Source organism: Sceloporus occidentalis, unplaced genomic scaffold (assembly GCF_023333645.1).
Source record: "Sceloporus occidentalis isolate IW3139 unplaced genomic scaffold, rSceOcc1.0.p SCAF_279, whole genome shotgun sequence".
Lineage (NCBI taxonomy): Eukaryota > Metazoa > Chordata > Lepidosauria > Squamata > Phrynosomatidae > Sceloporus > Sceloporus occidentalis.
In genome coordinates this window covers 427,441-452,259 of record NW_028317259.1, presented here as the reverse complement: position 1 = coordinate 452,259, position 24,819 = coordinate 427,441, and the positions used below count along the sequence as shown (strand labels likewise).

Below are 24,819 nucleotides of genomic sequence, written 5' to 3'. Positions count from 1 at the left end.
TTTTAATTCCCAGATGGCCGCGAGGGGTTAAAAAGGGGTCTCGGCGTTCCCAGAGCCAAAAATAGCTGCACATCTGGAGGGCCGACGGGACATGGGAAAGCTCGCAGGACAAAAGACCCCGCATGAAATGGGAGAGAGCGCCGCGTTAGGAGCGAGACTGTAACCTGAAACGTTAGGAAGAGATTTCACACCAGATGTGTTTCCCCCGGACAGCCGGCTCTAAGTGTGGAACTAAGGGGCTGCAGGGAAGCTGCAGTTTCAACTCACTGCGTATTATAAGAAGCAATTGGCCCTGTATAATGCATAAAATCCTTAGGACCCACGCATCTTACAGGGCCCATCAACGGTTGGCTCTTCAAAATGTATAACTCCAACACCTGCTTTAGTGAATCGACCCCTAAATAAAGTCAGCCTAATAACCCCCGGAGTCCTAATACCACCGCATCCGGTTATCACCTATATCTAAACTGGGGAGCAACGACAAAATGTTTGGATCTTTGTGAATAAAAATGTGATCAACGTTAATGAAATCACTCAAAAAGTTTTCAAAAATTGCAAGTTTAGGATTTCAGGCAAAAAAATGGCAAAAAAAAACTAAAGTTCCCATTTCAGCAGAAATAGACCCAAACCTATTAATTGAAATATGAAAACGTATAATTGTGGCAGAGTCCCCCATCCCCCATCTCATGAATCGCTCTGCTATACCCTCCCAACTCGGCCCTCCGCCCCGTCCCCCACATCCTGTCTGGGTCACCCCCACCCGCTCAATAAAGATCTTTTTGGAAACCGACCCTCAGTCCCGAACTCTGTTACAGCGCTCAGACATTCGCGATTCGGTCCGCACCCCTTCACTGCCAAGCCCTCTGTGAACAGCTCAACGTGGGGCGAGTTACCGGCTAAGAACTATCCGCCACGTATAAAACGTGTCCGAATCGTATAATAAGCACAAATTAAATTGCAGAAATACTTTTTTTTTTTTTTTTATATAAAATCTACGTATTTGTTGGAAATTTGTCAAAAAGAATAAAATAACCAAATTATATTTTTATAAATAAATAATACAAAACTGTGAATCTAAACCTGGATACAAGTTTTTTTTTTTTTTATATATATTATCAACCCAATCCAAGAGATCAGTGAAAGCATGTACACGGGGGTCTCAATAGACCCCCGGGCGGGCAAATGCATATGGGGGGATTCTGCGGAGTCCCATACGGGACACCGTGAGGATTTAAAGGGATCTCTCATTTCATATGCATGCTGCAGGGTCCCTTTAAACGCCATTTGGACACACGCCACATCTTAGTTCTTCGGGGGGCTGCCAGTAGGTTCCTCTAGTACTTTAAGCCCAAAGGACCCCATTCTCATCACGGTTCTGGACGCTCTTCGCATCAGAACCGGTTTGCCCACCCTGTCCGCTTCGAGGATACTCACTGCATCTCATCGAGCCGAGCCAGCAGCTGCTCGGCTACCTGCTTCTCTTTGGATTCCAGGATGTGTCGGTCGCTGGTCCGATAGGATTCCAGCTCGCTCAGTTCAAGCTCCCCGGGGGTCATTCCCAGTACCCGCTTGGACCTGCGCGGACCAAAAAGAGAACACAGACGCTAGACTTCCTGGCATAAACCCGTGGGGGGGGGGGGCAAAAGGCTCCGAAAACGAGGGAAATTCATTTTAAAGTATAAAAAAAATAAATTATATCCCGGTGAAAAGAATGTAATAGTTACCATGAAAAAAAGTAATAATAAATAAATAATAATAATAAATAATAATGTAAAAATAAAATACCAGAGGGGCCAGATAATAATAAATATATTTATAATTTATTGTTTTATATAGAGAATTCATTAATTTATTGTTTAAAAAAGCAAAATCTACTTTCAGGCTCTCAAGGTTCTAATTTTTAGAACAACATTAAATCTAAAGCCTATATTTAAAAAGAAAAGTGAATTATTATTATTATTATTTTTTAACGATAGACAGAGAGAAGGAGCAGAAGGCGCCGGAGGCTGCCGGTGGGACAGGCGCGTGGCGGTGGGTACCTGAAGTCTTCCAGCTGCCTGCAGATCTCCGGAACCTGATAACTCTGAATCTCCCGGACGTACTTTTTCTGCGTCTCTTCTGGGATGAGGTCGGGTCGCGTGCGATCTGGGTGCAATAAAAAAAAACATTGAAATTATAAACCAATCATTTATAAAATGTATTGCTTTATTTACAAAACACCCGACCCGTTTATCTAAACATCTTATTCTTGCTTCCATGTCCTGCTGTTAATAGAAGTGCTGGGTTTAAATAGCAAGGACCTCTGCGTAGAGCCCTAAAGTCCTAAATAAAAGTCATCAAAAAATTCAGACTTATTAGAAGGAATTTGGCGAATGAGACATCTTAACGAAAGTCATCTTTTTTTTTGACGTTTGAAATGGAATTATGTTTTTTTTTTGGGGGGGGGGGTTCTGCATTTGTTGCTTTTTACAGGCTGCAGTGTCGCTCCCTGACCAGCAGAGGGCGCCTGGACGTCAAAACGCGTCTGGCCGGCGTAAAGCCCGTAATATTAACCCCTTAATGACAAAGCCCGTACATGCATTGTTTTCAGTGGGTTTAGGGAGCGCCCGTTGTCCTTAAGGGGTTAATACATTCTTTGTTGCATTGAGCGTCGGTGCCGCGATCGCGGCCGGCGTCACATGTCACCTCGTAGAAGGCTGGTAAAAACTCACCTAGATCAAAGGAAATGTTGCTGGGCACCGAAACGCGTAGGACCTGCCAAGAGAAGACGCCTGCGTTACCACCAGAGCCGTCGCTACAGGATGTACGGCTCATCTCTAACCCGCCGCCGCCGCGTGGAAATCAGCAGCCATTCCTCATCAAGGAAATGAACAATACAGAGCAGAAGTTGCTACATGTCTACTCACTCGGTGCGGGGCAGAATGAGGAACTGAGGCAGTTCGGCCCCCATTCGGCCCCCGTCTAGTCTGCCCGTTTCTCCTGCTGTAAAGACTCAAACCTTAATCAGTCGTTGGTCTCGTCTTCGATTCAGGAGCCGTATGTCTATCCCATGCGTGTTTAAATTCCCTCACTGTATTACCCTCTACCACTTCTGCTGGGAGGCTGTTCCACTTATCTATCCTCTCAGTAAAGTAAAATTTCCTTATACAACATCTAAGCCTCTGACCCTCTACTCTTAGATTATGGCCTCCTTCAAACAGTGCTTGCAGAATATTTGGAGGAAGGTGGGTACTCACCGCTCCTTTCATCAGAAAGGTATAGTGGAAGTCCAGGAAAAACTTCTTCCCCTCTTTGGCCGAAAGGCTCTTCAGGATGTCCGCATGCAGGTAACAGAGCTGGGGGTGGATATTCACAAAGATCGTTTAAAGAGTAAAACCCAGCAGGGCGACAGCTTCCCACCCATCGATCACGGAAAACCACGTAGACGATGGACCTTAAAGCCACCAGCATCTCATGCGCAGAAGGATACACCGTGTTATCAAAGAAAGCAAGCATTTCATGCCACGGACAGGGAACATGCATCTTATTCCACCCCGGCCTCCTAATACACCACAAGTAGGTGCCCCTGCCCCTACAAGCCCTTTAAGTTGAAGGCAACCTGGTTGTGGCTCATCACACAAACATCCAATATAATAAAAGACACACTCTGTCCGTCGGAATAAAGTCAATGGCACTTTGGCAAGTGGAAAAAAGTTAAGAAAACTCCCTGTCCCGATGTATTGCGCAACAGTACTCCACGCTCTTAACAACAGAGCGCTTTCAACCCTTGGATGACCATGTGGGTTGCGAGACCTTTCTGGAGCCTTCGTGAAAGGAGAAGACTCGACGTCCTGCAAGACCCAGGAACGCCTGCCAATGACCCAACTTTGCCAGCTAAGACCGCAAAGATAATTAAATCTAAATAACCAAGTATTGTTTTGGGCTAAAAAGAATCAGATTGCGCACACACACACCTGTTCTCAAGGAGTTGACCATCTGAGAGCAACATGGAAGAGAGAGAAAGACGTGAGACACAAAGCCAGAGGCTTGTATTTAATGGTTGGGTAATAGACATTAAACTGGGAGCTACATTCTGACAATAAGGGAGGGGGGGTGCAGTTACCCAACTGCCATGGACTCCTACCTTACGAAGTGCATCATGAATAGCCCCAATGTTGGGGAGATGTTGGCTAAAGTACTAAGTGAAGTCTGGTAAACATGGAATCCCACCCTGCTTTTTGGGACATTTCATGCACATAGGATGGTCACAGCCACCGCAGAGCACTGGTGGCACGGCGGTCCTTCCCACAAGGTGTAGTTTGGGACCATCCATGCCAGCAGTCCCTCACAAAGCCCTAATAAGCTCGGAGATGTTAGTGTGGCATTTAATGGGTGTATCAAGATGCATGGTGGTGACCCGACTTTGTTCTCGTCTTACCAAAGGGCTGGGATCAAACTGAAGCACCACATGCTGAAGGAACACCATGATGTAGGCCGGGTGCGCCTTCACGTGCTCGATACTCTGGAACGGGCTGCTCTGGTCTTCTACGCTCTGGAGACAGATTGAGGACAACCATGGAATAAAAGATAAACAGCAAACGTTAAAATCAATAGGAATTTGATGATTTCTAATTTTTTTTTCCGGACATTATTTAACTTTGTAGGTAACGCGGCCGCATCAAAGACGAATCTGGGAAGAAGGAACGGGATTTAAAGCCGTATGGCTGCCCGGCACAAAATAAAGACGTTCTTCAGCCTACACACCCCAAAAACGACCCACCGATCCCCTAGAACCACTGACCGGCTCAATGTCATTCTCAAAGTCCTCGTCCTCTGCTCCGATGATAGACGTTGCGCCCAATGAGTGGAGACCCTGCGAGAGGAGTTATGGTCAAAAGCGAAGTCTTAAGTCTTAACACAAAAGGGGTTACATTCAAGGAGAAGTTTCAAGTCAAGGTTCTAAACATGGCGCCATCAGCAGGCATCATCCAATGGTTTCCATGATGAATGTTCCACACTTAGAACTTTGACCAGAGTTCATTTTCTATACGTAGCCCCCAAAAATTACCAAATCAGCCAACTTTAAATAAAATCTAAAATTCAATAAAAGTACCTTGCTTTGTTAAATTATTTTTATTATCATTTTTTTTTTTAATTATTATTTTATAGAAGTAATCCAGATGACACTAACAAGGTAACACAGTACAGGCAAAAAAACTACTCAGATGGTTCCAAGCCAGACTTTGCAATGCATCATGGGAACCAAATCCACAAATTATTGGACACCCGTGATGGGGGGGTGATGTTCTGGTTCAAGGATTTTTTAATATAGAGAAAACCAGGCTAAATGTGAATTGGTTTTGTAAGAGGGAAACACTTATCTGCGCAAACAGCTGGAGCCGTGAACTTGGAACGCTCAACAAAAAAATGTTCATTTTTGTTCACCTTTGTTCCCCGAACGCCCCGCTTTATGGGCCAAAATGGGAAGGTCTGGCTGCTGCCGGGCAGAATCTCTCCTAACGCTCAAACATTCAATTTCTGGCTGAAGATCAAACTAAAAACTTATATCTTAATGCGTCTGTATTTCCCTAGAAACCACCCAATATATCCCACCCCGGTGCTCACTTTATTCAGGCCTGGACAGCATCCGGTGGGGGGGCCGACGGACATTATCAGTATGATAAGGCATGTTGGATTTGAGTAGAGCTTTTGGACAAGCCATTCACATCGACTGTTTGAGGAACCTCTAAGAATAACATTGTAGCCGGTATACGTAGCACACGTTAACTGAGCCGTCGAGATCATTGGTCAACTACGTCTTAAACTGCGCGAGTCGTGAATACCTGATCGTTGAGGTTTGTTCCCAAAACAATTTCAAAAGGGAGCTTAAAATCAGTGATTGATTTTAGAAAAAAAAAAAAATATATATTAAATCTTTACCGGCTCATAAAGGTCCTTATTTTAGTTGCAGGTAAAAGTCCTCCTCAATACTCCCTGTACCCTCGCTAATTTTTTTCCTCCAATGGATAAAAAAAAAAAAAAGAACAGCGTAAGCTTCTTCCTCCCCTGTACCTTGTACTTACACCTCTCCTGGTCTCCCGACACCTCCTCCGGCTCCACGAAACAACACATTTCTTTGTGCACCTCCTCGGTGGGACACCCTAACCTTGCTCAATCAACTTTTCCTAACACGCGGTTCTCCGCCGGGGACACGGTCTGGATTACTCAACAATTCCCTTTTGCCTCTCCACCCCTTTTAAACAATACGACTACAATGATCATCTGTGCCGACGGACTCTCCGCACTCCCGCTTTGGGCAAAGAGGTGAAGCTCGCCCTCAGAACACTGACTCCATTCTTTGACTCCGATCGAGGATTCCAGCTCCTGGAATTCTCCGCCGATTGCTACCCCCTTGTTGCCTATATGAACTGTGACCACCTCGAGCGTCTGGTCACCCCTTAAGATGAATTATTCCCCCCAATATATTTTGATCGACTTGACTAAGCTTGCGAGCCAGGTCCTCTTTCCCTAATGTATCAGCTCGTCTCGCCAGAGAACTCCAGTGTAGTTAGGACTTTACTTAGGTCTACGAGTATCTCTGGTTCTGTAGACCAAATCTTTGAAGGCTCTTCTGAGGCAGGCTTTGTAGATGGCCGTACGAGCTGAAGACATCATTTACATCCATCTGCTGCGGGCACCGTCTCGGTGGATTCATTTAGTTTCCGACACCCAAGGGGTCAGGGTGGTCTCGGGCCGGCCGTCTCTGGCGTGGTTGAAGCAGATCTTCTGGAAATAGCTCCTGTTATCTCTGTGAGCTCCTGCCTTGCTGAAAGCCGTTATGATGACAGTGACCACGGGGCAGATATACGACACTGAGCAGAACTTTGATCTGGCTTCCTGTAACCCAATAGCTTAAGGGGGTATTTAGGAAGTTCTCCAACATCACTAGAACCGGTGAAGTTTCAGAAGCATAGAATCTGCCAGCAGATCGGCCCCGTTTGGCCCGTTTAGATTCAGGAGCCGTATGTCTATCCCATGCATGTTTAATACCCTCACTGTATTACCCTCCAAGACACACATATACACGCTACCGCCCAAACTTTTGGGGTCACTGAGCTGTTTCCATGGAAAAACTAACATACTCGCAAAAGGGGTTATCCAACGACCAATTAGCCTTTTAAACTTAAACTTGGATCAGCGAACACAACGTGCCATTGGAACATGGGAGTGATGGGAGTGAACAGGAGTGATGAGAGCGATAAAGGGCCGTTGGAGCACAGGAGTGAAGGCAGTGATAAAGGGCCATTGGAGCACAGGAGTGAAGGGAGTGATAAAGGGCCATTGGAACACAGGAGTGATGGGAGTGAACAGGAGTGATGGGAGTGATAAAGGGCCATTGGAACACAGGAGTGATGGGAGTGATAAAGGGCCATTGGAACACAGGAGTGATGGGAGTGATAAAGGGCCATTGGAACACAGGAGTGATGGGAGTGAACAGGAGTGATAAAGGGCCATTGGAACACAGGAGTGATGGGAGTGATAAAGGGCCATTGGAACACAGGAGTGATGGGAGTGATAAAGGGCCATTGGAACACAGGAGTGATGGGAGTGATAAAGAGTGGTGAGATTCCATTAAAAATTAACTAAGAGTCACATATACGAGGTGAATACACAAGCAGGACGCTCAGGCCGAGTGGCACAGGCTGGCATCGAGGTCTCCACGTGAAGCAGGGTGTTACTCACCCCAAAATGCGCTTCATCCGGGTCCATGTTTGCTGGCGGAGGGTAACCTGGCAAAGACCTGGGAAGAGAAATAAGAGTCGTCAGAGACAATGAATCGAGCGCTTTACGGGATCAACGCACGAGAAGTGCTGGGGAGAACAACCAGCGTGTCGGGTCTTCTTTTAACGAAAGCATAAACATCGTACCCGAGCTCTGCCGTTCTTACACGCGTGATCACGTGCGGATAGCACAGAGATCATTACAAGCAACGCAAGTAAGAATTACACGTATGTAGGGGCCACGAATCCTCAAACCTTACTCGTTTCTAGTCTGTGATATTTGCTTTTATAAGCGGGATTTGATGGCGCTATATAAAACAACAACAATAATAATAAATAATAATAACAATAACAATAACAATAATAATAATAAACAATAATAATAACAATAACAATAATAATAATAATAAGCAGGGACGCCTTGCACTTGTGTTTAGAGTTCGTCGGCACTGTGATCATTAATATTCAGCAGGCAGTGACTACAAACGTCGTCAGGATGTGTGATGTCATGGCCGACACTGAGGTCATCGAACATCGCAGGGGTCCAAAGAGTGACTTTGGTGGCTACAGTTTCAGGTGGCAGAGATCAGGCTGGGAGGAGGGGGAGCGATGAGTAAACGAAGGGAGAGACATTGGACTGGAGGAGGGAGAGCTGGGCAGGGGGTGGAGAGGAATCCCAGGTATGCGGGAGGACAAAACCACCCCCACCCTACACACTCTCCCCTTCCAACTACCTCCCCTGGTTAATTCAGCTCTCTCTACCCAGAGGGGGTGGTGGGGGCAGGGGGCACATTATCCCCACAGACACACTGCTTAATACCAGCTGTTGTGTCCTGGTCCGGAGGTGAGGGGGGATGGTTCCCGGCCCCGTGCCCTCTCATACCATGGCTGTTAACCCTTACAGCGCCGGACCATCACGCGTGTATCATACAGGCACCAGGCGACGTCGACGGGGCTGCGCAACGCGTCAGTGTGGGGTTTGGAAGCAGATGCTATAAAGCTGGATGCATGATGGGAGTTGGAGTCGGGAAACCAGCTGGATGGGCAGCGCTGAACGATTAGCCAAGGCAGTGAAACGTTCCGGGTTTGATGGATTTGTTTAATCATCACAGCTGCAGCACCAAGCGTAAGAAATCGCGCATGAGGCATTATAAAGAAATGCGGGCACTTCTCTTATCTGCTTCTGTTACAGTCCGAGAAAAAAACACCGTCTGCCTTTACCGCTAAGCTGGTCCACGTATCCACAACCCCTTCTGGAAAGCGGAACATGTTACCCCCGCGCTCCGACTTTACTTTAGCGTAAATCGTATTTAACAATAAACTTACTGACTTTCTGTATACAGTAATATAACCCCCCAGCGCTGTATACAGTAATATAACCCCCAGCGCTGTATACAGTAATATAACCCCCAGCGATGTATACAGTAATATAACCCCCAGCACTGTATACAGTAATATAACCCCCCAGCGCTGTATACAGTAATATAACCCCCAGCGCTGTATACAGTAATATAACCCCCAGCACTGTATACAGTAATATAACCCCCAGCACTGTATACAGTAATATAACCCCCCAGAGCTGTATACAGTAATATAACCCCCCAGAGCTGTATACAGTAATATAACCCCCCAGAGCTGTATACAGTAATATAACCCCCAGCGCTGTATACAGTAATATAACCCCCAGCACTGTATACAGTAATATAACCCCCAGCGCTGTATACAGTAATATAACCCCCAGCGCTGTATACAGTAATATAACCCCCCAGCACTGTATACAGTAATATAACCCCCAGCGCTGTATACAGTAATATAACCCCCCGCGCTGTATACAGTAATATAACCCCCAGCACTGTATACAGTAATATAACCCCCCAGCGCTGTATACAGTAATATAACCCCCCCAGCGCTGTATACAGTAATATAACCCCCAGCGCTGTATACAGTAATATAACCCCCAGCGCTGTATACAGTAATATAACCCCCCCAGCGCTGTATACAGTAATGTCGGTCGGTGACAAAAACCTGGTTTAATGTCATTTTGTTCCAATAAAACTCCCTTTATTTGCAGACCTGGAGCTGCCGTTGCTGTCAGTCATGTGATATTTTGGGTGACACCACACGGAGCTGATGCTTTACGGCGATGCTAATGAAGTCAGTTCCTCCATAGCCTTTCATAAATCTGAGAGTCCGGTTGGGTGATTAAGAGTTTTTCAAAAAGAAAAGAAAACAAAATACCAGATTTTTTTTTATCTCAACACAAACGTGCACTCGAGGTTCAGTAAGTGGCCTAAAGAAGCCTTGAGAAGCCACTGGAAACAAAAGCCAAGGTTTGTTTAGAAAACATACAAAAACAATAGAACCTTCCGGCAGATCGGCCCCATTCGGCCCCATATCTACCCTGCCCTTTTCTCCTGCTGTAAAGACTCAAACCTTAATCAGTCGTTGGTCTCGTCTTAGATTCAGGAGCCGTATGTCTGTCCCATGCATGTTTAATACCCTCACTATATTACCCTCTACCACCTCTGCTGGGAGGGTGTTCCACTTATCTACCCCCTCTGAGTAAATAAATGCTACTGCTGGCAGTAAAATTTCCTATATGGTGAAAACAGAATGGAGACACCAGATAGTAACCAGGAAACACACAAGGTGTGAAATGTATTTGCTGCTTGCTGGGGATAATGTGGGACTAAAATTAGAATTGTACATTCCTTACGTAATCCCGCAGAAAAATAAGCAAAGGACTCGGCGGTCTTTTCTTTGCCCGATTTACTGGGTAACATGAAATATTTTGCTATAACGCCTGATTATATTGCACGAGGCTTACGTCAAAAGAAATTCATCATGTTTTAGGGAGTGAGAATTAAAAATATGCGAAAACACTTACATCAGCCTTACGAAAGCTCAATTTCCTGCTGAGAGGGGAGCAGCTGCGGGGCAGATATTTGCCCTGCCGGAACCCCCCCATGACTGACTCACTCCCATCATTAATACAGTAGTGCCAACCTCACATACACAGGGGGAGATTACTTTGGCTCAAGAGCTTGCACTCTACAAAGCAATCACTTGGCTGCCGACTTCAATTCCCAGCATGCCAGCTTCTGGATGTTGCAGGGTTAAAAGAATTTTGGTAAATAAAAACTCTGCAATTACCATGGCAACCAACGGAATGTTCCTTTTCGGGTTGCACCGGAATAACTTTAAAAACATAACAACCCCTCCCCCGGCTACTGAAATTTACAGAAAAGTGACGTCCAGAAATATAACAAACTTAGAAATAGGCAGAAACGGGTTTTAACATAAAAAAAAGTTATTCTTTCCGGGCAGGGAACTTGAAGACAGCCAATAAAAAAACTCCGTCCTGGTTAAAATAGAAAATAAAATATTTAATTTTTTTGGGTTATTGTTATGAATATTATTTATGGTTTTATATGACGCCAGCATATTCCGCAGCGCAGTACAATGAATTTATCAACCCTATTATTAAATAGATTTGAACTTTTACTAAGAAAAGGCTGCGTTCCTTTAAAAGGAAGTCATGGCGGCTACAGATAGAAGCGCTGCTGTGCGGGGGAGATAAGCAGGCGCTATATATATATCTATATTATATATACAATATATTATATATATATATATATCGGTATCTGTACCGCAGACACATCCTCAGAGCTGTTCTTGGTGGTATCTGAAGACACAGCGAGTACAAGCCCCCCCCCCCCCGCCCCCGAGCCTCACAGCCCAGTGGCGGATCATCGAGTAAAAAAACTCAGAAACTTAACTTCGCTACTTTGTTTTTAAACATCATATATTTATTTTCTTATTGTTCTTATCCGTATACAAAATGGAAACATTGTAACTGTTGTTACTTATTAGAATTATTTTTTTATTTTTAGAATTATATATCATTTTTATAATTTTATTAGTAGAATTATTAGAATACTATAACAATAATAATAATAATAAAATAACAATAATAATAATAAATAACAATAATAATAATAATAAAATAACAATAATAATAATAAATAACAATAATAATAAAATAACAATAATAATAATAAATAACAATAATAATAAACTAAACAGAAACCTAAGCCCATGATCACTTCTAACAATAAATAACAAAATAATAGTAAGACATTTATACTGTACAAATAGTCGTTGGTCTCATCATAGATTCAGGGGCATGTTTACATTCCCTCGCTGTATTACCCCCCCTACCACTTCTGCTGGGAGGCTGTTCCACTTATGTACTACCCACTCAGTAAAGAGAGGTAATTACTAAAGCTAAAGACTTCAGGGAATCCCATTTTATAGCACAAAGCTCTACTATGACTTTGGTATGAGAGACCCCCCCCCCCCCCTCACCAGTTGGTATACAGAACATACCAAAGGGAAAGGCAGGGATATAATGTACACATTCCACCCACACGCGCGAATCCATGCACTGGAAACATGTGCCCTGGCATGTGTAAAAGCACACAGATATTTGGTGGTAAGTTCCTCCTTCAGCTAATGAATGTGTGTTTGTGACCTTCATTTACATACGCACACACGCAATTAACCGCATGCACACAGGAGCGGGACGGGCTACTTTTTCCGTCCCCATGTATATGCATAGAGTGGGGGGTGCATAGACATACTGGTGCACATACCACTACAAAAGAGACACTAATAAAGCGGGGGGTACATTATATGCACAGTCCAGATTAAACCGACACAGCTGCACTCATAGAAACACTGACCCTGCCGGCAGATCGGCCCCATCCGGCCCCCGTCTAGTCGCCCGTTTCTCCTGCTGTGAAGACTCAAACCTTAATCGGTCGTTGGTGTCGTCTCAGATTCAGGAGCCGTATGTCTATCCCATGCATGTTTAATACCCTCACTGTATTACCCTCTACCACCTCTGCTGGGAGGCGGCTCAACTTATCCACCACCCTCTCACTAAAGTAAAACATCCTTACATGACATCTAAAACTACAGGGCCTCATGATCTATCGATTCTGCTCTTTAAAAGATACCCAGACCCATAGATACAGTCCGGAAGGGCCACTCGTAGATGAACAGGTACATACATCTAGAGCAGGGTGGCCTTGCAGACACAAATGTCTATACAGACTGCTATTTTGTTAGCACACAGGGACAGCGAGTCGCACGGGAGCACCCTCACCTCTGTGTATGTTATTTTACAGCCCAAGGGCCCCTCCTGGTCTTACCCCCATCATGAATACACAGTCTGTAGGAGCACAAAACCCTCTCAGTGGCTGGGGAGGAAAGGGAAAAAGGTAATTTAAGATTCTCAAACTGCCAACCCACCCGCGACTGCTGGAAAGAGGAACACCCAGCCTTGCATCATAGCCGACAAGCAGCCAGCTCACAAAACAACCATTCTGTGTCCCACAGAAGCTCCACGCCACAGACCGCCACTGTTCCCGAGGTAGAGGAGTGAGCGCATGGTCTGGAGGAAACCCAACACCAGTCTGCCTCGTCTCCTGGACAAAGACCCAGCTATGCTTCAGGATCAGGCTATACATCAACAAGCTCTGGGTTCATTAGCAGCCTTCGGAACACACAGCAAATCCATGGAATCCTCAACGTATTGAGGTGGGATTTGGTATTACCATATTGGCCCCAGAGAACGTTGTCCGAATACATTTGCGATACCTACTTAGTGGGCCTATACTCTTCATGTAAGATCTACAGCCACATAAGCTCTTCAGGACTTAGAGGTCACTCAAGGATTATTAAAGTCAAAGAGCGAGTCAAAGAGTGGGGTCTTGAAAGTTTACGAGATTCTACCTCTTATAAATAACCGTCTATAAGACATCACAAACTAACGCAATGAGACAGACATCTCCTCAAGCGTCTTACCACAACAACATTGACGTTCTTCAAAATAATAACACTAGCGCTGTCCATTATTATGACTTCTTCCTACCATCCAGGCAGGACGTAACCTCAGCTTACCCCAAGAACATACCTCATACTGAAACGGCTACTTTTCAGTGTTTGGTGTTGATAGGAGAGAATGTCTCTCCTATCTTGAAGAACTTCAAGGCTTGAAGAACATCTCCAGAGCGTTATCCTTAATGAGCAGGATCTCTGCCCAGTGGTCATGATGAAGAAGATGACTTTCTTCCCATCAGCTACTTACTGTGTTTATGTAACTTAGACGATGTATTTTATGAATCTTCCCTGATAATCACAATTCCAAACACGGTGTCTACATTGGTTCATTGGTCCTGGGACCTTCAACGAACAAACACTAACAGGAACAATGAACCCAAGACACATATGACATCATGTGCATTTTCATTTAAGGTCACTTGAGACCATGTGAGAGCTCAGAGCACAATTAAAACGGGTAACCGTGAGAAAGCTTTCCTTTCCGATTTATTTGTATCCGTGGAGATCCCCACCATTTAATATTTAGGTGCCACCTCCTCCTCGGAAATGTTCCTGAGTTGATTGCTTTACAGCAGAACTTTGCAAGTCCTGAGTTGATTGCTTTACCCCATAGATTTCTATCAATATTCATGTTTTTTTTAGCCCAATACTTTTTTTGGGGGACCAACATACAAGACGATCTGAAGTCACATAAGCTCTCAGGACCTCAGGGGTCTCGTCCTCAGACCCCATATTATTAGGGGATTACGGCCCAGCCTCATCGATACAAAGAGCTGTGTCGAAAGAAAACCAATAGAATGTAAGGGGGCAAAAAAAGTTTATAATCATCAGGTTTTTCAAAAATGTTACAAAAACAACCACAAATTTTGTAGGAGTTCCCAACGCGTCAAAATGTTTTGAGAACGTAGATGCTGCGTAGGGTACAGAAGCGTTAAAATATTTTCTTATGTAATAATCTTTATCTACAGATATCCAGCCCGGTGTCTGCATCGTTCCGAAAACACATTCCACAAAGTCTGCTCCTTTCTGAAGAACGTCTTGAGGGCTTTTTCATAGGAGGTCAAAGTTCTCGTTGTGATAAAAATATACAACGTATCACTTATCTGTTTCCCAATAGATGCGGACAATGGATTGTTTACAGCCAAATAGCAAGATAAAGACCCGAATAGGTGAGAACAGGTTAGGAGAGATGAGTCCCCCAAAACAAAGAACGGGCCATCAATTAAAATGGCAGCCAACCCAACTTTGAGGAAGACCCAAAACAATTTGGAGTCCGTGTTTTAAACACCAACAGTATAACAAAATGAGATAACAATACACTGAATGGGTAAACAGAGATAACAAACTTTCACTTTCTGTTATTTATTTAACCCCTTCTCCTCTCCTGGTCTCTACCTCAATATCCACTTATGTTGCATGTCAGGGTCATGTCAGGAGATGCCCAATGTGGGATCAGGCTGGAACGGACTTGGGTTCCGACGCGTTTTACGTTTACGAAAGTAGCCACTTATTTATTGATTGTAAGCTTGTTTGAGCCGGGCCCTCCCTGCCTGTTGTTTCAGTAAGTCAAGTTGCTATGTCCTGTCTACCCATTGTACAGCGCTACATATGACGGCGCTATATAAAACAATAAAAAATAATAACAATGGTTATAATAATTGGAGGTCTCTCTCGTCTTATCACAGCCTCTTTGGCATCTTCGGTCCAACGAGAAGACCTAGAAGCAGACCTCTGCGCCATCACGCGGTGCAACTCTTTTTTTTGTAAAAATCCTTTTTTTTATAGGGATTAACAAGCAAAATTCAAAAACAAACACAATTAGGTACCAACGGGCATCTCTCAAAGATCATGCTCTGGACTCAAGCGCAAAGTTTTCCCATGAACTTTAGGAACTCTAGGTAGACAAGGACACAAGGAATGTCCAATGTCCCATAGACATCCGGCTGAGACTTTATACATAGCGTTGAGCACAAGGTTGGAACCCAGAGGGGTTCACATACTTTTAGTAATATTCTTTAAATGAAAAAAAAAACAAAAACATTTTTTTTATTTTTATTTAAAAAAGGTAGATTTAACTAATCAGGTTTTAACCAATTTTTTTTTTTGGTAAAAAGCCCTAAAAAAAAATTACAAGCCTTTTTTAACCAATTTACTTCTACCACTCAGCGAAATGCAAGCATACTAAGTAGATGACTTAATCTTGATCACGATCACATTTCCTGTTAGATAGTCTCATTGTTGCTTTATGCAAACTTTCAAACAAGGTTACCCCCCCCCCCCCCGAAAAAAAAGACATTCGCTGATTTAATGCTTAAATAAGATGACAGATACAGTGTCAGATCGACTAACAACAAGCAGGAAATGGTTGGGCAGGGTCACAAATAACGAGAGGTTAAATATTAGGCTATAAATGCGAACGGGTAATTAAAGGGTGTTTGTTTTATTCTTTCGGTGTACGGCTTCCCTCTAATTTATGTGATAGATCTTCATGTTTAAGTTCAAAAGCACAAAAGACAATTTCAATCATGTCAAGTTTTGACACAAAGCCCTTACATATCTACTTACAAATGGACCAGAAAAAAAAACATATTTATATATATAAAATATATATATTTTTTTATATATAATTTTTTTGAAATAACAAAAAAAAAATTGTAAATGAATGAAACCATTCAGCACTGAGTGGGGGTCACTTGAAAAAATCCAAAGAGAGAATCTATATGTTCATCACAGCTTCCGTGATAGACATCGTGGGAATTAAGTGGTTAAACGGCAAATGTCCAGAAGAAAAGAGTGGGTGTCGGGCAAATGCACCAAGAAACTGTGCCCATTCATGTCAGATACAGCTGTGCAAAACACACAAATGAGAACAGCAGTGTAGGTGTGCACCACGACATGCGCAGCACGCGGACAGGTTCCCATACCACCTCCTCCATGCATTAGCGGTCACTGCCTCTGCTGTCCGCGTCCCGGAGGAAAAATAATTCCTCCCTGAATGTGGAAAATAGGACGGCCGACGATCAGAGAGGACTCTGTTTAATCACGATTTTAACTGCGACTCCACCAGGGGCTGAAGAAAGAAAAAAAAAACGTGCAGAATACTGAAGTTGAGTAACTTCACCTATTTCGTAAAGGGAACAGGACCACAGTAGAAGTTGGTTCAACTTAAGTCGACTCAACTGCCAACTGGAAGAACCTCTATAAAAAAGTATGGCAACCCAAAATCTGACTCAAGCTGGTAGTAGAGTTGAACAAAATCTAGTCGATCAACCGGTTGACAGAGAACCCAACATTCAATGGCCAACGCAGGTGACAGATGGGCTTCATCTCGCATAAGCCACTCCACCCACCAAGAGACTCGATGACCGACTTGATGGACAACTTCCATGAGACCTGGCAGAACTCAGCCTTTCATTAATTGAAGAGCGTTCCAGTTGGCTTAGCCAGGCAGCTTTATTATTATTATTATTTATATGGCGCTTCTTACAGTCCGCACATTCAAAGGGTCTGACAAAACTAGAACCGACCAAGACGAACCGATACATTCGGGAAAGAGGGCTCGGCCCATAAGCTTACACTCCACTTTTAATCTTAATAAAATAAAAATAAAAACCTTGACCATCAGATTATGTCATACAAGCATTTTTATTCTTGAGACCAAAAACAACAAAATTCAAGCCAACACGACAAGCAACCAATGTTCCACAAAGTATCAACTTTGAAGCATCACCATAGCAACTAACGAAACAACTGTTCTGCCTTTTTCCATAATTGCTCTTCAGGCAGACCTCGTCTTTTGTTTTAATTTAATCTTACGGTTGGATGACCACAAGGTCCATCTAACATACACAAAGTCTCTTTATCAAGCCACGTGTTCACTTGTCCGCCACGAAACCAATCTGAATATATATTTTTTTTCTTTTTTTAATAACAGAGGGATAAAGCGTCTGCCGTCTCCATGCTGTAAGAATGCACATTGCTGGAATTGTTTGTCGAAGTTCTTGGCATGCGAACGTGAAAAGCCAACTTCCACAGACCAGCTGGAGGTGGGCGTCACGGGGAGATACGGTTCCTGCTACGTAAACACCCACCATACACAGGGTCTAGATATGATTTAGGAGCAAGGAAGGTCATAGCAGGATCCAGATAGATTCAGGACAGCCATACGCTAAGACAAGACCAAAAACAGGTGACTAGACGGGCCGGCCAATGCTATGTTTGTGTTTTGAGCCAGTAGGCTTAGGTCTTCTAAAGCCACCAAGTAGTAAGGTGCCACCAGAAAACTTTGAGGGACCATGCCCCAGTCTTGGCCCAAATATCTCATGAGATGTTTTGCAATGCATCATGGGTTTCAACTTTTTGGAACAACTGATTGGCTGCTTCGAGGGACCATCAAATAGAGAATGTTTCTTATTGGCCACTCGGTTATGATTGGGCTGCCTAAGGGGCTCCTAAAATTGTTATTGCTACAATGTAATCACTTTAAACCGTTTTAGACAACTTTATGGATGCGAAGTCGGCACAACGAATATCTCGCAGATGAGAATTCCGAAAAATAAGGAATTAGGTCTTAACCTCTGCGAGACAGAGTGTTTTCTCCAAAAAAAAAAAAGGAAAACCCCAGAATGTTGGTTCTGCTATAAGTTGACATACGATAACTTTAGATAAAGGCATACGTTAGTTGTGACATTGGGGGGGGGCTATTTTTTTTTACTTGAGTGTCTGAAAGCATTCAAGTTCAAGAGTAAACCTTCTGACCCCACTTACAGGCAACTGTTTGAAAGAGTTAATGAGAGGCTGCAGTCTGTTTAGGACAATGGGATCCAGCTGGGATCCAAGGGACACACAAGGAACAGGAAAAGGATGGGGGCCGGGGACAGAAGGTCAAAGGGACACAGACTTCTCCTTGGTGAGAAGGGAGAGAGGCTGTAAGGAGACAGGAGGAGGTGTGGAGAGACAGAGGTTGGGGCAATGGTGGCGTGGAGAGACAGTAACAAGAGGTGGCAAGAGAGTAACCCTGGAGGAGCAGCAATGGGGGCATGTGGAGAGCAAGAAGGGGTTTTCTAGAAGAAGAGGTACCAGGTCATCTGATTTAGGTCATTCTGCTTTCGTTCCTCCACAGACTTTCATGAGTCAGAGCCTGACTGGGTGATTAAGACTGAGCCATTCCATTGTTTCCCACCAGGCGGTCTGATAAGGAGTCAGGGTGTTTGTCTGGTAGATTGGGACAGATGACAGAACGAGAACACAAATGGTGGGAGATCCCCTTTCAGTTTGCTCACCGATGTTGGTGGCAGTTGATGGCGGTTATGTCGGAAGTGGTATCAGGAGGGCAAGAAGAAACAGAAATGAGGGCAGTGACAGAGGGCAGGAAAGAAGGGTAGCGTCGCGAGAGATGGATCCATGGATTGTTTTGGTGCGGCAAAAGTCTATAACAGCAAAATAAATAAGATGATAATGAAGAACTGGTTACTGGCAGGGTTTTAGCTTGAGTCTCTGGGTTTTTGCCCCAATCTCTGGGTGCAGGGGCAGATTCTCGGGGTGTCACAGTCTGGAGCCGACTCCTTCCTATTCTCCCTGCTGTGATCATATATAAGACTCTCAGTTGGTGCTTTTGCTCCCAGTATGTTATGGTTGATATCCCTGCTTGAATGCAGGTGACTCCATTAAGTGTATCTTTAAATAATGACAAGTCAAGGCCTCCATGACGATGGGTATCAGAGCCATTTGGTGAGTTGCTACATAGAACCTTTATTATGTACTATTAAAGGGTTAAAATTTCAAGAGCCTCAGGGCCAGCTAATTTGGTAAGTTCCCGAGTATGGCGACAGGCAGCACTGGCAAGGGTTAAAAGCAAAAAGGCCAGTGATAGTATCAGCGTTAGGAGGTTAAACTAGACACAGCGGGGACAGTGGGGCAATAAGAAGGGGCAAAAGAAAAGTGTCAATGCAGAGGGCCAAGCCACAGGGGGCAATCGTTCATTGGGGGCACAGAGCACGGGGCAGAAAAGCCCCCAACATAACTTCTAGGTAAGCACTAAGTATACACCAGAGCCGGAATAACACTCTATACTTGTTATGTCCTGTCTACCCATTGTACGGCGCTACAGATTATGATAGCGCTATATAAAACAATAATAATAATAATGGGGTCCTAGGCAATTTAGGGCCCCCGCTCAATCACTTTCCATAACAATGCAACTTATATATGTGCGGCCGCAGACCCCAAACGGACACCTAGGTTGCCCTGTCCAGGATCCGGCCCTGCGATTACACACCCCACACCTGCCGGCCGCTGGCACGTCCCGTCCGCCAGGCGCAGAGGGGTGAGGCCCCAGCTGCTGTCAGACACCAGCTCCCATCACTGTCAGCCGACAGCTGCCATGCCATTGGCTAAGGGCGATGAGAGTTATGAACCAACAAAAGCTGCTAGTCTGCAGTTGTCCTTTCGTCGCCGGCAGGCTTTGTGTCAAACAAAAATATTTTTCCTCAACAAGGTCTTTATTTACAAACAAAAAGTTACACTAATTAGCAAAGCAAGGGGGGGGGCATAGGAGGGCAGGATATACAGGGTGTCCCTATTACTCCCACATCCCCCCATAAGACCCCTCTTACCTCCTGCCTTCACACCGGGCTCCCCAGAAGCTCACACCAGTCCTCCGTGCATGGGGTGGATGGTGGGGATCGGGGTAAGGAGGGACCCAGGACTATAACTGCAGTTGTCACTAAACTCCAGACTTGAACAGAAAAAAGAGAAGGGGGGTAGTACAGGAAGGGCTGAGTGTTTTGGGAGGTGGGACTGGGGGAGGGGAAGTGGTGAGAAAGTGAGAAGAGGAGGGAGCAAGTGAGATGGGGGGGGAGGGGTGGATAAGAGAGGCAGGCAGGCAGACAGAGAGAGAGAGAGAGAGAGAGAGAGAGAGGGGGGAGGCAGGTATATAGACTCCAAGAACCAGCCAGACAGGCCTGACAAACGCAGGGAGGGACCGTATAGGCCTGGAGCTTGTGAACGCAATGAATTAACCCTCCCCGCATCCCCCTATAGGGTAGCACGGCATTTAAGAGGTTAACAGCTACCCACCGGGCAAGCCAGCGAAGGGCTCGAGCCAACTCCTCAGCTTGGCTTGCCTCATCACCCGATGGGAGGGACAAGCCAGAGCCGAGCCAATCGCGTCGGCCGCCCCGGGTCGGTTTATTAAAGCAGAGCGTAGCAGGTGACCCAGTTTTGGGGCCTTCGCTCACTTTGGGTTCTCTGCTCCTCTCACCGAGGGTCTGAGGAGCAAACGCCAACCTCTGGCTGGGCTGCGGATAAAGCACCACCCTGGCCAGGTTGTCCATGAAAAGGGATCAGGTTGCCGACCCGTGCCAACCCTGCTGAAATTCCACACCGATGACATTGTGCCATCCACGCGCAGAGCCGGGCGCGCTCCTCGTGGCTTTTGTCCCTTTGCTGGGGCTCTTGGCGTTGCCGTGCCGCGCAGGGTGCCCAGGATCCGGCGCCCTGTTGGTTTGAAGCCTCCATGAGGTGAAGGTTTTCCCTCTGATCTCCTGCAAAGAGATCTCTGGTGATCGCCGTTGGTACCTGCCCCGGCGTAGCGGCCATTGGCTCTGAACCATAAAAACAAAGTGCCAAAGAGAAGGGGGCATGCTGACGAGTTTTGGGTGAAAAAATTTGCAATCGGAGAGAGGAAAGGGGGTGAAAATAAATTCAAGGCGAGGAGGTGGGGTAGAGAAACATAAAGTTATGGAAGAAAGTGCATAAAAGGTACAGGTTTTATATTAAAAAGTAAGGGGGCACCTCACAAAACGGGTGACTATCTGCATTTTATCAGCACTGTCCAATAACGCGTGATATTCTTCAAATGTTCATTTAGTCCTGGAAGTTTTTCAAGTAAACTGGACAGTGAATCAAAAGTGACGAAAGTGTCATAAAAAACCCCAAATCTCCATCTTTTGACCCCACTCCCAGAAGGGAAATGCAACCCCATCCTTCCCTGGCCAAATCTGGGCCAGGTCTTCTTGGTCCCCCTTTGAAGAGGGGAGCCAACGGAGTCTTCAAAAGGAGGTAGGAACCCAAAAACACAATCTACATCGTCTACCCAAAAAAGCTGGGGCTTCACGGGACCGGATTCCATCAGCGAGACAAGCACTGGGGTTATTACTGTATACAGCGCTGGGGGTTATATTACTGTATACAGCGCTGGGGGTTATATTACTGTATACAGCTCTGGGGGTTATATTACTGTATACAGCGCTGGGGTTATATTACTGTATACAGCGCTGGGGGTTATATTACTGTATACAGCTCTGGGGGTTATATTACTGTATACAGCACTGGGGTTATTACTGTATACAGCTCTGGGGGTTCTTACTGTATACAGCACTGGGGGGTTATATTACTGTATACAGCACTGGGGTTATTACTGTATACAGCTCTGGGGGGGTTATTACTATATACAGCACTGGGGTTATTACTGTATACAGCTCTGGGGGTTATTACTGTATACAACACTGGGGTTATATTACTATATACAGCTATGGGGGTTATTACTGTATACAGCGCTGGGGTGGTATATTACTGTATACAGCACTGGGGGTTATATTACTGTATACAGCGCTGGGGGGTTATATTACTGTATACAGCACTGGGGTGGTATATTACTGTATACAGCGCTGGGGGGTTATATTACTGTATACAGCACTGGGGGGTTATATTACTGTATACAGCACTGGGGGTTATATTACTGCATACAGCGCTGGGGGTTATATTACTGTATACAGTGCTGGGGGTTATATTACTGTATACAGCGCTGGGGGTTATATTACTGTATACAGTGCTGGGGGGTTATATTACTGTATACAGCGCTGGGGGTTATATTACTGTATACAGCGCTGGGGGTTATATTACTGTATACAGCGCTGGGGGTTATATTACTGTATACAGCGCTGGGGGGTTATTACTGTATACAGCGCTGGGGGTTATATTACTGTATACAGTGCTGGGGGGTTATATTACTGTATACAGCGCTGGGGGTTATATTACTGTATACAGCGCTGGGGTTATTACTGTTTACAGTGCTGGGTGTTATACTCAGCGAGAAAAGTATATTTTTCATTGGACCCCTTTAAGTAACACTGTTTCATTCTCATTTTTATTTGTTCAGTGGATATGGATATTCTGCAGGATTAGACTCCAAAGAAGGCATCGAGCAGCAATGGAGAAGGCACGGCCAGGCAGAGTGCAACCTTAACGAGGGCCAAATTAAAGTGCCGTACACTTGCAGCCAGCAATGTGACACCGAAAAGGAATTGGGAAGTCGTTGGTAACCCAGGTCTTGATGTCCAACACTTGGATCCAAGAACTTCTAGTGGTGGTTTGTATTAGAGGACTGCACTGGGAGGCGGGACCCGCCAAAAAACTTGCGGGCGCGGGTGGTCTTGCTGGGGCTGCGGGCGGGAGCGGGCGGTCAGGCGCTGTACCTGCGGGTCCCGGTAATCCTGCGCAATCCCGCAAGGCTGCCTTCTCGCTGCTCCCTTACAGTGTCTCCTAGCTTGTTCCACCCAGGAACAAAACGGAGTCAGGTGATGTGACGTCACTTCCCGTGACTCCGCCTTGTTCCTGGGCGGAGCAAGAGAAGAGACGCTGTGAGGGAACAACTCAAGGGCAGCCTTGCGGGACTGCGCGGGAAATCTGTAGTTCAGGTAAGGAGGTGGCCTTGAGCAGGCGGGATTGGCCACAAATGTGTTTCGGGAGCGGGTGGGAGTGGAACACCCACATTGCGGGAGCGGGCAGGATTGGGCGAAAAATCAGCGGGAGCGGGATTAAAAAAGCGTCCCGCGCAGGGCTCTAGTTTGCATAACGTAGAGCACGGGTATTTTCACCGGCACCCCATTTATGATTATTATGAGAAATGTAATAAAAGCAGCGGTGCCAAAAATGACTACCGCGGTTCCTGCCTTGAATACAGGTGCAGGTGCTGCATCGGCAAAAAGACCATAATAAAGGTCAAAGGGTCAACAACAAGTAATTTGCTGAGGCATATTCAACGTGCTCATCGTTTGGCGTATGTTCATTTCCTGAAGGCTTATCATGCGTACAAAAGACCTATTACAGCAACCAGATCTGAATTGGAAACCAATCAAAAATCTTCTTTAAACGGTCTTAAGAAGAAGAAGTTGATATCGGTAAAATAAAAGCAGGAGCTGGATGATGCCCTCGCTCTTATGATAGCTCAAGACGTTCGTCGTTCGGAACTTATGCAGAATTTATGCAGATATTTAAAGTGGGGTTTTTGGGGGGTTGGAAAAAGCAGTTTATCTTTCTTTATGCTTTGAAACGTGGACATCCCAAGCCAACGATTTGGCGTTGACGTGCCATGTTCTCCAACATCCTGACCACGTTAGAAAAGACTTCTGCTTGGGCGCCAAATCTTTCCTGGAGAGACACTCTGCCGAGGATCTAGTCGAGCCGATCTCCTTAACGCTCGCAGAATTTCGAATTCCATTGGAGAAGGTCACTTCGCTCACAACGGACCACGGCTCCAAAGTTCTTAAAGCAATCCGACTCCTGGGTCTCTCGGAAAAACATAGATGCGTGGGGCGCTGTTTCCGGCTCATCGTTTCACAAGCTTTCAAAGAAGTTAGGTCCATCGATAAGTCATTTTTTTAGGCATAGTCCGCTAAGCTAAGATTGATGTTGCTGCTCGATGGAACAGCACCTATGACATGGGAAGAAGAATTCTAGAAGAAGATATTGCAATTAATAGCGCATTATCTGCTATGGTTCTCTGTGCCGAAGGACGAGCGCAGCACGCTCCACGGGTGCTTACGGCGCAGGAAATTGGAATTTCAAGATGAAATGCCGTGCGTGAAAAGTTGTCGGGGCAGCCATTTTTGGCATGTTCGGGGGTGATTCCCATTATTACGGAGCTGCAGGCATCACTCCAGGCTTCCATTGAGCTGTATACTAAGTTGAATAGGCCGGCAGAAGTTGATGATCATGACGAGGACCTTAGCGAAGAAGAAGAAACCCAAAGCGACCATGGTGGTCCTGCAATACGGTCATTATGCAGAATGCTAAAAGATCTCACCACTGCCAGATTTGAACATATTGAAAATCATAGAATCTTAGGTAAAGTGACGGTTCTAGATCCTAG

General features: G+C 45.2%; 1 protein-coding gene across 1 annotated transcript in view; it reads right to left on the bottom strand.

The window, feature by feature from the left end:
• LOC149275579 (rho guanine nucleotide exchange factor 1-like) overlaps positions 1 to 21,266 on the bottom strand; it is a 32,012-nt gene extending 10,746 nt beyond the window's left edge. The window contains exons 1-10 of the mRNA XM_089504566.1: positions 20,929 to 21,266; positions 18,950 to 19,096; positions 7,723 to 7,780; positions 6,709 to 6,876; positions 4,781 to 4,852; positions 4,418 to 4,531; positions 3,237 to 3,335; positions 2,712 to 2,754; positions 2,040 to 2,145; positions 1,435 to 1,575 (exon numbers count right to left, since the gene is read on the bottom strand). Of these exons, the coding sequence (XP_089360692.1) occupies positions 1,435 to 1,575; positions 2,040 to 2,145; positions 2,712 to 2,754; positions 3,237 to 3,335; positions 4,418 to 4,531; positions 4,781 to 4,852; positions 6,709 to 6,876; positions 7,723 to 7,780; positions 18,950 to 19,096; positions 20,929 to 21,266 (1,286 nt within the window). The remainder of the gene's footprint in view (positions 1 to 1,434; positions 1,576 to 2,039; positions 2,146 to 2,711; positions 2,755 to 3,236; positions 3,336 to 4,417; positions 4,532 to 4,780; positions 4,853 to 6,708; positions 6,877 to 7,722; positions 7,781 to 18,949; positions 19,097 to 20,928) is intronic.
• Positions 21,267 to 24,819: the final 3,553 nt, after the last annotated feature.